The 13,363-nt window shown below is 41.3% G+C and overlaps 1 protein-coding gene across 5 annotated transcripts in view; it reads right to left on the bottom strand.

Moving 5' to 3' along the window:
* cdk2 (cyclin dependent kinase 2) overlaps positions 1-13,325 on the bottom strand; it is a 97,081-nt gene extending 83,756 nt beyond the window's left edge. Inside the window, exons 1-3 of one of the 5 annotated variants that reach the window (XM_059955903.1) lie at positions 13,222-13,325; positions 4,310-4,466; positions 2,007-2,112 (exon numbers count right to left, since the gene is read on the bottom strand). In XM_059955903.1, coding sequence (XP_059811886.1) covers positions 2,007-2,092 — 86 coding nt within the window. In that variant the 5' untranslated portion in view covers positions 2,093-2,112; positions 4,310-4,466; positions 13,222-13,325. Of the gene's footprint in view, positions 1-2,002; positions 2,113-4,309; positions 4,467-8,061; positions 8,289-13,221 lie in introns of all 5 variants that reach the window. The other 4 variants (XM_059955908.1, XM_059955904.1, XM_059955909.1 and 1 more) reach the window with 4 other exon arrangements.
* Positions 13,326-13,363: the final 38 nt, after the last annotated feature.

Below are 13,363 nucleotides of genomic sequence, written 5' to 3'. Positions count from 1 at the left end.
CTGTTAGAGTAAAAGGCAAGGATAATAGATTTTGGGAGCTTGGGTTTTGAGAGATATTGAGGCCCTGCTTAAGGAGAAGGAGGAGCAAGCAGGTATAAACAGCAAGGAATTAATGAAGTGCTTGAGGAGTATAAGAAATGGAAGAGAACATTACAGAGGTAAATCAGGAGGACATGAGATTTCTCTGGCAGAGAAGGTGAAGGAGAATCCTAAGGGCTTCTACATTAAGAGCAAAAGGACAACAAGAGACAAAATAGACCTACTTGAAGATCAGCATGGTCATCTATGCATGGAGCCGATAGTGATGGGGAAGATCTTAAATGGATTTTTTGCACCCATATTCACTCAGGAGACAGACACAGAGTCTAACCAACCGAGGCCAAATGGCATGGAGCATATAAGGATTAAAGAAGAGGAGGTTCTTGCTGTCTTGATGCAAATTAGGATGGTTAAATCTCCTGGGCCTGATGAGATGTCCGCTCAGACCTTGTGCAGGGACCTAGCAGGGATATTTAAAATATCCTTAGCCACAGGTGATCTCCTGGATGACTGGAGGATAGCTAATGTTGTTCCATTCTTCAAGAAAGGCTCTAAGAATAAGCCAGTAAATTAGAGGCCTTTCAGCCTGACATCAGGAGTGGGCAAATTATTGCAAGGTATGCTATGGGATTAGATATATAAACATTTGGATAGACAAGGCCTAATTAGGGATAGTCAATACGGCTTTGTGCATGGTAGGTCATAGCTAACAAATCTTATAGAGCTTTTTGATGAGATTGATGAAGGAAAGGCAGTGGATTGACTACATGGACTTTAGCAAGGCCTTTGAAAAGGTCCCACATGGGAGGCTGGACAAGAAGGTTCAGTTGCTTGCCATGAGGGGTGAGGTAGTAAATTGGATTAGACATCGGCTTTGCAAAAGAAGCCAGAGAGTGTAGTAGGTGGTTGCCTCTATGACTGAGTGCTGGGTCCGTTGTTTGTCATAACACCATAAGATATAGGAGCAGAATTAGGCCCATCGAGTCTGGTCTACCATTTCATCATGGCTGATACATTTTTCCTCCTAGCCCCAATTTTCTGCCTTCCTCTGTATCTCTTCATGCCCAGTCCAATCAAGAATCTATCAACCTCTGCCTTAAATATGCATACAGACTTGGCCTCCACGGCCGCCTGTGGCAAAGAATTACACAAATTCACCACTCTCTGGCTCAAGAAATTCCTCGTCATCTCTGTACTAAAAGGACATCCCTCTATTCTGAGGCTGTGTCCTCTAGTCTTCAACTCTCCCACCATAGGAAACATCCTCTCCATATCCACTCTATCAAGGCCTTTCACCATTCGATAGATTTCAATGAGGTCACCCATCATTCTTCTGAATTCTAGTGAATACAGGCCCAGAGCCATCAAACACTCTTCATCTGACAAGCCAGATAGATATCTTATTTGTTCAGGTTAACACAAAGGAACAGAATGTCTGATTTAGGAGTCTGGCATTGGGAATGCAAACAACATGGTGTGCCCAGCAGAACTACCTGACTATAACCAAAGCAGTAATGCCTGGGAGGTTCATCAATGTTTATTCTTCCAGTGAATTTGAATAATTATGCAAAGATAGTATTGCTGGTATTTATACACGTCTGCCTCAAAAATATATATAGGCGGGTAGAGATCCCTGCGGCCTAGATGACCACAAATTTTATGCTGAGTCTGAGATCCTCAGCTGGGCAAAGGCTGTGCTGGGGGATTGAGGGTGAGGATGAATTTTATTACCGATGTTTACCTGCTGAGCTCTGTCAGCAGGTGGGCAGAGGAAGAGATTCATTACACTCTCAAACCTCCTTGAAGAAATGCAACATCCCTACTGAGAATCCTTGGCCCTTGACAACTCAAAGCAGAGAGAAATTATTCAGGGTGGTATTGAGCATCTTAAGTCCATATGTTGGGAGCACACAAGGCCTCGTGAAAATAGCAGAAGGAGTAAACCACTTCACAAGCTACTCACCTACCAGGCATCTGTAGCAGAATCCGTGCTTCCTGCATTGGGTTCTGAGGTGATAGATGAGGCCAAAGAACTAGCGAGGAAGCAAAGCATTCTTGATCCTGAGGGACCACCTAAGAAGAAGAAAAATGTAAAGGAACACTTTATAGCTCACTGTCATTTGAGCACTATCTATATATAAATATATATACACTATATATACTGAAATAACAATCAGCTAACAGATAAATTACTCTCATCTGACGTATTCATGGAAATTTGCTGTGTACATGTTGGCAGCTGCAATATCTGGGGATCAGTGCAATGCTGAGAAATGATCTTGGCTTGACTTAAAATCAATTTGTAGAATTAGAATCAATTTGGGTCATTTTACGAGATAGCAAAGGGTGGAAAGTATTTGGTAGGCCATCAAATAATAACTGAAATATTGGATATGGCATAATCAGGAAATTTTTAAAAAGCATTCGAACAATGGTAATGCAATAATCTGCATTAAATTGCATAAAGACTGGATAAGTCAGATTTGCTGTAATAAGGTGGAAAATTAATTAATGGAATGCACTTGAGATGCTTTACTAAATCAAGATATCATGGATCAAGGGACCACAATCTCACTGAAAGTGGTAGGCACTTTAGGACTGAAGTGGGAAGTGGAGCTGCATGTAGTGTAACCTCAGAGCTCCAATAAGCTCAGTTTGAATCTGATATCTGATGCCATCTGTGTGGAGTTTACATGATCCCCCCGCAAGTGCGTAAGTTTCTCCTGGGCGTTCCAGCTTTCTCCCACATCCCAAAAGTTATGCTAGTTGTTTGGCTGATCGGCTGCTGATAAAGTAGCATTACACCTGCAGTTTTCCAATCCTTGGGTACCTCTCCAGAATTGAACAAATTTTAGTGGATTACCACCAATACATCTACTGGCTTGGCAACCACTTCCATTAAGATCCTGGGATGGAAGCCTTCAGATTTGTCGATTTTCATGGAAATCTAATTCCCACCCTTCAATCTCAGCTCCTCCATGATAATTAAGTGCAGGATTCAAACACTGAGATCATCTGATAGACAAATATCCAGAGTTGTCTGTGTGCTTGTACGCACATGCTGTTAAACTTCTACTTCACTCAATACAACACATTTAAAATGTCATTAACTCCTGACTGGGGCTCGAGTTTGTGGACAAAATATCTAAAGACATTGTGGTTGTATAGTATTGCCTCCTCTTCTATCTCAAACAGTTCACAAACATAAATAACTTACACTTAGATTTTCCTAAATAGTAAAAAGATATAATATTCCTGGTTACTTTCTAATAACCTCTGTTGTAAAATGTACATGATTCTGGTTATAACTTCGCTGTAGACTGTTTTGACAAAATTCAAATTGAGAAAAATCAATCAGGTAGATTTTGCCTCAAACTCACAGACTGATGGGAAAAAAAATTCCCATGGTTACAAATCAGAATGCCTTAATAAAATGAACTATCATAGCAACCTTTCATAATGAAACACACTGCCTGAGGAGATCATGTTTGTCTTATTGAAATATGTTTTACTTATAAATGTAATGTAACTGTCAAAGGAACACAATAACTTAGAGCAGGTAATACATATAATGGGATTATGCAGACTTATCATTAAAGTATTGACAGGTGATTTGATAAAACATTTGATAAAATAGTGTCACTGAGAAATTTGTGTGCCCCTGCACCCCTAATTTTATGCAATTTTAAAAGTTCAAGTCAATAAGAATCAAAATAAATGCCTAGGAATGAACATCATAGAGTCACAGAACACTACAGCACACAAACAGTCTCTTCAGCCCATCTCGTCTATGCTGAACTATTAATCTGCCTAGTCCATTGATCTGAACCCAGACCATAATCCTCCACACCCCTCCCATCCACATACCTATCCAATTTTTTCTTAAATGTTGAAATTGAACCAGCATCCATCACTTCCTCTGGCAGCTCATTGCACACTCTCACCACCCTCTGAGTGAAGTTCCCCCTTATGTTTTCCTTAAGCATTTCACCTTTCATCCTTAACCCACGACCTCTAGTTCTAGTCTCACCCAACCTCAGTGGAAAAAACCTGCTTATGTTTCCCCTATCTATACCCCTGTCAAATCTCCCCTCATTCTCCTAAACTCTAAGGAATAAAATCCTAACCTATTCAACTTTTCCCTATAACTCAGGTCCTCAAGTCATGGGAAGATCTTTGTAAACTTTCGCTGTACTCCTTCAATCTTATTGACATCTTTCCTGTAGGTAGGTGACCAAAACTGCACACAATACTCCATATTAGGCCTTACCTTATGAAGGGATATGAGGAAAAGGCAAGAGATTGAGCTGAGAAGGAAATGGATCAGACATGATAAAATGGTGGAGCAGAGTTGATGGGTCTTGCTTCAAAAAGACAACAAGCATCATCAATGATACCCACCATCCAGGCCATGCCATCTTCTCCACCTGTGCATTAATAAAATTACACCTAAATATTTATTTCTGAAGATCAGATTTTGTATTATATCACTACTTATGTAATATGTCTACTCAATTGTTATACAAAAAGGAATTGTGGAAGTTGTCTCTTTGAAAGTTTCAGTCATGCCTTTAAAAAGACTTCAAGTGGTTGGTTGCCTGTTGCTGGCAGCTTGGAAAACTGGAGGCCATGTACATCTTATGCGCCTCCTACTGGCCAAAACAAGAACAACTAAAGTGCAGTATAACATGAAAAAAATAAACATTTCTTTTAAGTGAATAAGAGAAAGGAGGAAAATTCATCATTATTTGCTGTCCTTTATTTAAATATTGACCCTTCTTTTGTGACAGTGCTAAAAGTGTCAGATCTTTTAGAGCTGAATTGTTGTTCAGAACTAAATGAGGACTTTTCATTCCTTTCAACAACAATATTATCTCCTCCCATTTCCAGGGCACCTTTAAATATGGCAAAATGCCATAAGGCACTTGACGTACACATTTATAAAAAACTGATACCCAGCCTCATAATGATGAGCCACACCTGCTTGATGACTTTGCTTTTAGAATCATCTTAAAGGGGCGAGGGAGGCAGGAATGTTGAGGATATTTGGAGCCTATGAGTCTGGCACTGAAGTTCGAACCATCAATGCTGGGGGAGCAAAGATAATCAGGTCCGAATTAGAGGAGCACAGTTATCACTCAGGGTTGTAGAGCTGAATTAAATTACAAAGATACAGAGGAAGGACACTGAAAAGATTTGAAAACATGGATGAGAGCTTCAAACCTAAGCCATCGTGTAACAAGGATTTCGGGCAGGTCAAGAGGCACAGGAAGGTAGGTGATTGTTGTGAGTTTTGACATTGACAGTACAGTTTTGTATAATCTCAAATATACAGAGAGAACAACAAAGGAGACTATAGGAATAGTCAAGTTGTGCTTTTAAACTTAGTGTGAGGAATTTGGAACATGTTAAACAGGTTTGAGGAGAAACAGTTCAATTGACAGCTTAAATACTGCTTCACTTAAAATATCTATTACATCAACTCACTATGGCTTGAAAATTACCCAAATATAAACAGTTGTTCACAAACCTGTAAGTCAATATCAAAATCTCAAATTAAATAATAAATGCAAAATTTTGGGGGGTTATTTGTTCACAAATTAAGGCATAAAATGAATAATCATAAACTTGAATCATGACGATGATCTAATTTTTAAAAATGCATCCTTCATTAGAACCCCATAGTTATAATCCAAATTATCAATTTTAAAAATCTGTGCTAAGCAGTGACCATACACAGCCAACTTTCACACAAATTCAACTGCCTTCTCTATCCCTCAAAGATGAGAAGAAAATGATCAATCACTTGGACTTAAGGGCTGGAGGGATGGACAGGTTAGGGAGGAAAGCAGAGGTGAGGTTATAGAGATACTTGAGCACAAGGGCAGAAGTTTTTAAAACCCTGAAGCTCATAATTAGTGTGTCATGTTCTGAGGTTAAAAATCAACTGCAGAACATCCATCTTCTCTTGAACATTATACACCCTACTAGTTCAAGGACATCAAATCCATCACAATACACATAAGCCATGAGTCTATTATACTTCAGTACAAGTGCAATATAACCACAACAAAATAACTAGTTATTTCTTGTTGGTAATCAACCATCTGACCTGAGAACTAACCAAAAAACCCAGGGTGTTGCTGTATAATTTGTTTGTATTCCCTTCAAGTGAAATAGCTGCAATTCAGGACCTCAATAATGACAAGAGTGAATTATATCTTTTATCGTAAGGCCATAAAACACAGGAGTAGAATTAGGCCATTCGGCCCATGTGTCTGCTCTGCCATTTGATTTATGGCTGATTCTTTATCCTTCTCAACTCCATTCTCCTGCCTTAAAGAAGTTCCTCTCTTTGCTGTTACAGAGCTGTGAGAAACAGGGGTGTTGCTATACTCTAACTCTAAGGCAGCCAACTACACCAGCACAGGCATGAAGCTTTGCAAGCTGCAGCATTTCATGCTGCTGTCTCACAGCTCGATCTTGGATGCTGCTTGTGTGGAGTTTGCATGGTTTCCTACATCCCAGGGATATTCTGTTAGGTTAATAAGTTATGCCTAGTGTTGTGTTGCTGGGTGGCAGGAGAATTGGACAGTGAGGGAGGGGAGGTTGAGAATAGGCTGCGGGGAAATAAAAGGGGGAATCGGGCTGATGGGAGTCAATATAGATTCGAAGGGCTGAATTTTCCCTTACGGGATCTTAGTAAGTTAAGGAAAAACTTTGGACCTGTGAGCATACAAACCTGGGTACAAACAAAGCACAAAGTCCCAGAAAGCTACTGCACAGCACAAACAGCTTGCTTTGCAATAGAATTTTAGCAAAAAGCCCAATGAATATCATTTGAGATTTTGGTTCTGAGTCATCCTCATGCATGATGCACACTGTGACATATATGCTACTATCCAACACTTTGTAGCAGTTCATTTGCCCAATTCATTGCCCAATAAATGGAAAGCCTGCTTCAGTATAAATTGAAAGTGATCTATCTGAGGCACAAGACTCCAGGACTATTGCCGGGATTTTGTCTGGGCCCATAGCCTTTGCAGTATCCAGTGCTTTCAGCCATTTCTTACATCACGTGGAGTGAATCGGATCGGCTGCATACTGACATCTGGAATGCTTGGGTCTTCTGGAGGAGGCCGAGCTGGATCATCTACTCAGCACTTCTGACTGAAGATTGTTGCAAATGCCTCAGCCTTACCTTTTGCACAAGTGTGCCGGGCTCCTCTATCATTGAGGATGGGGACATTATTGGAGCCTCCTCCAGTAAGTTGTTTGATTGTCCACCACCATTCACAACTGGATGTGGCAGGACTATCGAGCTTCGATCTAATCTGTTGGTTGTGGGACCACTTAGCTCTATCTCTTACTGCTGCTTTTGGTGTTTGGCATGGAAGTAGTCCTGTATTGTGGCTTCACCAGGATGATGCCTCATATTGGGGTATACCTGATGTTCTCGGCATGCCCTCCTGCACTCTTCATTGAACCAGGGTTGATCTCCTGGCCTGATGCTAATGTTAGAGTGGGGGATATGCTGGGTCATGAGGTTACAGATTGTAGTTGAGTACAGTTCTGCTGCTACTGATGGCCCACAGCGCATCATAGATGCTAGATCTGTTTGGTCTATCCCATTTAGCATGGTGGTAGTGCCACACAACACGGTGGAGAGTTTCTTCAATGTGGAGATGGGATTTAGCCTCCACAAATATTGTACAGTGGTCACTTCTACAAATACTGTCATGGACAGATGCTTCCACGGTAGGCAGGCTGGTGAGAATGAGGTCAAGTGTGTCTTTCCCTCGTGTTGGTTCCCTCACCACCTGTTGTAGTCCCAGTCTAGTAGCTCTGTCCACTCCTGGTGATGGACATTGAAGTCCCCCTCCCAGAGTACATTCTGTGCCCTTGTCACCCTCAATGCCTCCTCCAAGTGCTGCTCAACATGGAGAAGTACATAGAACATAGAAATCTACAGCACATTACAGGCCATTTGGCCCACAACATTGTGCCGACCATGTAACTTACCGATTCATCAGCTGAGGGAGGATGGTATGTGCTAATCAGCAGTTGGTTTCCTTGCCCATGTTTAACCTGGTGCCATGAGACCTCATGGGGTCCAGTGCCGATGTTGAAAGTTGCCAGGGCAACTCTCTCTCTGTGGTATACCAGTGTGCCACCACCTCTGCTAGGTCTGTCCTGCCAGTGATACAGTACATACCCAGGAATGGTGATGGTGGAGTCCAGAATGTTCGCTGTAAGGTATGATACTGTCAGTACAACTATGTCAGGCTGATGCTTGACTAGTCTGTGAGATAGCTCTCCCAGCTTTGGCACAAGTCCCCAGATTTTAGTAAGGAGGACTTTATAGGGTCAACAGTGTTGGTTTTGCCGCTGTCATTTCCAGGTTGATGCCGAGTTGTCCATCAGGGTTCATTCCTTATTATTTTATTTTTAGCAGTTGGACACAACTGAATGACCTGTACAATAAGGACAGGTTGCACTTGAATCTGAGCGGGACCAATATCCTGGCAGGGAGGTTTGCTAAGGCTATTGGGGAGAGTTTAAACTAGAATTGCTGGGGGGGGGGGTGCGAACTGAACTGAAGAAACAGAGAAAGGGACTGTTGGCTCACAAATAGAGAAAGCTTGTAGACAGTGTGAGAGGGAGGATAGGCAGGTAATAGAGAAGGGATGCACTCAGACTGATGGTCTGAGATGTGTCTATTTTAATGCAAGGAGTATCAGATGAGCTTAGAGCGTGGATCAGTACTTGGAGCTATGATGTTGTGGCCATTACAGAGACTTGGATGGCTCAGGGGCAGGAATGGCTACTTAGAATACCAGTTTTTTACATAGAAACATAGAAAACCTACAGAACAAAACAGGCCCTTTGGCCCACAATGCTGTGCTGAACATGTACTTACTTCAGAAATTACCAAGGGTTACCCATAGCCCTCTATTTTTTCTAGATGTTTTACATGTTTCAGAAAGGGCAGGGAGAGAGGCAAAATAGGCAGGGGTGTTGCACTGTTGATCAGAGATAGTGTCACACCGATAGAAAAGGAGGAAGTCATGGAGGAATTGTCTACTGAGTCTCTGTGGGTGAAAGTTAGAAACAGGAAGGGGTCAATAACTCTACTGGGTGTTTTTTATAGGCCACCAATAGTAACAGGGATATCAAGAGCAGACAGGGAACAGATTCTGGAATGGTGCAATAATAACAGGGTTATCATGATAGGAGATTTTAATTTCCCCAGTATTGATTGGCATCTCCCCAGAGCGAGGGGTTTAGATGGGGTGGGGTTTGTTAGGTGTGTTCAGGAAGGTTTTCTGACACAGTATGTAGATAAGCCTACAAGAGGAGAGGCTGTACTTGATTTGGTATTGGGAAATGAACCTGGTCAGGTGTCAGATCTCTCAGTGGAAGAGCATTTTGGAGATAGTGATCATAATTCTATCTCCTTTGCCATAGCATTGGAGAGGGATAGGAGCAGGCAAGTCAGGGAAATGTTTAATTGGAGTAAGGGGAAATGTGAAGCTATCAGGCAGGAACTTGGAAGCATAAATTGGGAGCAGATGTTCCCAAGGAAATGTATGGCAGAAATGTGGCAAATGTTCAGGGGATATTTGCGTGGGGTTCTGCATAGGTATGTTCCAATGAGACAGGGAAAGGATGGTAGGGTACAGGTACAGAAGAAAAGAAAAGCTTATGAAAGGTTAAAAAAACTAGTAATGACAGAGATCTAGAAAACTAAAAGGCTAGCAGGAAGGAGCTTAAGAATGAAATTAGGAGAGCCAGAAGGGGCCATGAGAAGGCCTTGGTGAATAGCATTAAAGAAAACCCCAAGGCATTCTACAAGTATGTGAAGAGCAAGAGGATAAGACGTGAGATAATAGGACCAATCAAATGTGACAGTGGAGAAGTGTGTGTGGAACCAGAGGGGGTAGCATCAACCGTAGGATTGAGTTTAAGAGCTGAGAGGTAATGTTGCAGCTTTATAGGACCCTGCAACATTACCTCTCAGCTCTTAAACTCAATCCTACGGTTGATGCTACCCCCTCTGGTTCCACACACACTTCTCCACTGTCACATTTGATTGGTCCTATTATCTCACGTCTTATCCTCTTGCTCTTCACATACTTGGTGTCACAGATTGACAGGGTCGTAAAGAAAGCTTTTAGCACACTGGGCTTCATAAATCAAAGTATTCAGTACAGGCGATGGGATGTTATGTTGAAGTTGTCTTAGAGGGGAGCTGAGAGGTGATGTTGCAGCTATATAGGACCCTGGTCAGACCCCACTTGGGGTATTGTGCTCAGTTGTGGTCGCCTCACTACAGGAAGGATGTGGAAACCATAGAAAGGGTGCAGAGGAGATTTACAAGGATGTTGCCTGGATTGGGGAGCATGCCTTATGAGAATAGGCTGAGTGAACTTGGCCTTTTGTCCTTGGAGTGACGGAGTATGAGAATAATTATCATCCTCTTAAAGGTGTGCTAGACGACTGTTGGAAACAAGGAAGAGTCTACTTAGTTTTGGGTGGCTGGGTTTCTTATCACACTAGGAATATTGGATTATGCGATATCCCCTACTGTAGATTTCTCGGTAACCACTTCTTGCTTTTTTTCCCAATGAATTTAGTTGATTTTAGGTTACCTGATTTAATAAAATCTAAGGACTCCTTTATCCTTGAGTCTGTTGGTCCATCAATATATAAAGGAAAATATATTAACCATTTTTACAGATGGAACAAAAGATGTTTTAACTGAGAATGTTGGTGTGGCTGTTTTTGTGCCTGAATTACAGGTAACAATAAAGAACTGTCTTCCTAACCATTTATCAGTATATAGAGCAGAATTGGTTGCCATCATTTTAGGCTTACTGTGGGTGGAGGAAATTTGTCCATTTTAAGTTGTAATATGTTGAGATTCCCTTTTGGTTTTGATGAGTCTAACAGTCAATCTAGGAATAAGTCAGATTTACTGTTGGAAGCTCATCAAACATTATTTCATACTCAAAGAATTGGTTGGTATGTTTTCTTCCTATAGGTCCCTGCACACAGAGGTGTTGAGGGGAATGAGCAGGTTGATTGATCTGCTAAAAAAAAGTTGTTAAAAGTTCAACTGTGGATATAGACAATCCACTTAGCAAATCAGAAGCTAAGGAGTTGGTCGGGTTAATAATTAGGGGGTTAAGGCAACGTGTGGGATAATGGGCATAAGGGAGACACTTTTATAGAATATATAAAACTTGGGTTTATAGGAGAAGGGGGTAAAACAAGAAAGGAAGAAATTATTTTGATACCAGTTAGAATTGGGCACACTATGCTTAATTATTCCTTATACCTTGTTGGGAATCATTATTCTGGGTTTTGTCATTATAAAACAGTTAAACGTATTATTTCAGTGTGAAGCATATAAGGTAGAAAGAAATCAAATGCAGGCTTCATTACAAGCTTTGGGGGTTGATAGTTTTCATTTAAAAACTTTAAGTTATGGGAGCAATTTTAATTTAATTCACAGTATTATCTTTCATTATTTACAATCTATAGGGCTTTTTGAGGTAATTTAAGCAACACACACAAAATGCTGGTGGATCGCAGCAGGCCAGGCAGCATCTATAGGAACAAGCACTGTCGACGTTTTGGGCCGAGACCCTTCGTCAGGATTAACTGAAAGAAAAACTAGTAAGAGATTTGAAAGTAGGAGAGGGAGGGGGAAATCCGAAATGATAGAAGACAGGAGGGGGTGGGGTGCAGCTAAGAGCTGGAAAGTTGATTGGCAAAAGGGATACAGAGCTGGAGAAAGGATCATGGGACAGGAGGCCTAGGGAGAAAGAAAGGGGGAAGGGAGCACCAGAGGGAGATGGAGAACAGGCAAGGAGTGATTGTGAGAGGGGCAGAGAGTGGGAAAAAAGGGGGCGGAATAATAAATAAATAAGGGATGGGGTAAGAAGAGGAGAAGGGGCATTAACAGAAGTTAGAGAAATCAATGTTCGTGCCATCAGGTTGGAGGCTCCCCAGCCGGTATATAAGGTGTTCTTCATCCTACCTGAGTGTGGCTTCATCTTGACAGTAGAGAAGGCCATGGATAGACATATCGGAATGGGAATGGGACGTGGAATTAAAATGTGTGGCCACTGGGAGATCCTGCTTTCTCTGGCGGACAGAGCGTAGGTGTTCAGCAAATTGGTCTCCCAGTCTGAGTCGGGTCTCAGGTAATTTAGCTTTTATTTGATGAAGTAGCAAGGAGTTTTCTGCTCCAGTTCAGTTGGTGGCGGTAATACGCCTTTAACCCTTACACACTGTTTGGGTCAAATTTGATCCATTTTGACATTTGACAGCAGTAAAAACACCCTAAATGCCATTCTTTAGCCAAAATGTGATGACTTTTCCTAAAGTGACCCAAAACATGCAAAAATGAAAATATTTACAAATTTTATACTTCTGTACAGGTACTACAAATTTTTGTACGTTGAGGCTGTTCCGGGTCAGATTTGACCTGTATCTATTGAAATGGATTTTAGATCTCTGAAATATTAATTAAGAATTAATCACCCATTTACTAATGTCAGATAGGCTATTTATACATTCTAAATAGATCCGTGGTTCAAAATTTGGTAAAGACACTTGTTATGAGGGAATTCTTGGGCCAGGTCAAAATTGACAGAGATCACACTGTGAAGGCATAGAATATGAACAGGTTGCCAGGGTTAAGTTATACTGCCAACCGACATTAAAAGTCAAAAGAAGAAAACAAGTTTATGATCCTGATGAAGGGTTTCGGCCCTTTATTCATTTCCATAGATACTGCCTGACCTGCTGAGTTCCTCCAGCATTTTGTGTGTGTTTAGTAATTTGGAATGGCTGCCCGAAAGGGCAGTGAACATATTTAATTATAAGCTTCGAAAAGAAAGTTGGCAGATGCTCGAGAGGAAATATTAAGAAGTCGCAGGAAAAGGAATGGAGGAATCATACCGACTGAGTAGTTCGTTAAACATCACAAGAGCAATGGATAAAAGAGCAATGTCCCCAGCACATCCTTGGGTGTGTGGGCTGTTAACGCAAACGACGTATTTAGGTTTCGATGTACATGTGATAAAATAATTATAAACCTGAATGGCCTCATTCTCGGCCATATCATTCCAAGTTAGCACGAGCGAATACAAGTTAGATCCAGTTTCATACCTTAAAACAATTAAAACACAGCTACACAATTATACTTTGATTGCTGAATAAAACTTAGGTCACTGACACTTCCCTCCTCGAACAACCTTCCCGAAGGACCCTTGACTACCTCGGTTATATCCTGGGAATGATTACGTTATTT

The sequence above is a fragment of the Hypanus sabinus genome, chromosome X1 (assembly GCF_030144855.1).
Source record: "Hypanus sabinus isolate sHypSab1 chromosome X1, sHypSab1.hap1, whole genome shotgun sequence".
Classification (NCBI taxonomy): Eukaryota; Metazoa; Chordata; class Chondrichthyes; order Myliobatiformes; family Dasyatidae; genus Hypanus; species Hypanus sabinus.
The sequence above is the reverse complement of the archived record's forward strand: the minus strand, read 5'-3'. Positions and strand labels throughout refer to the sequence as shown.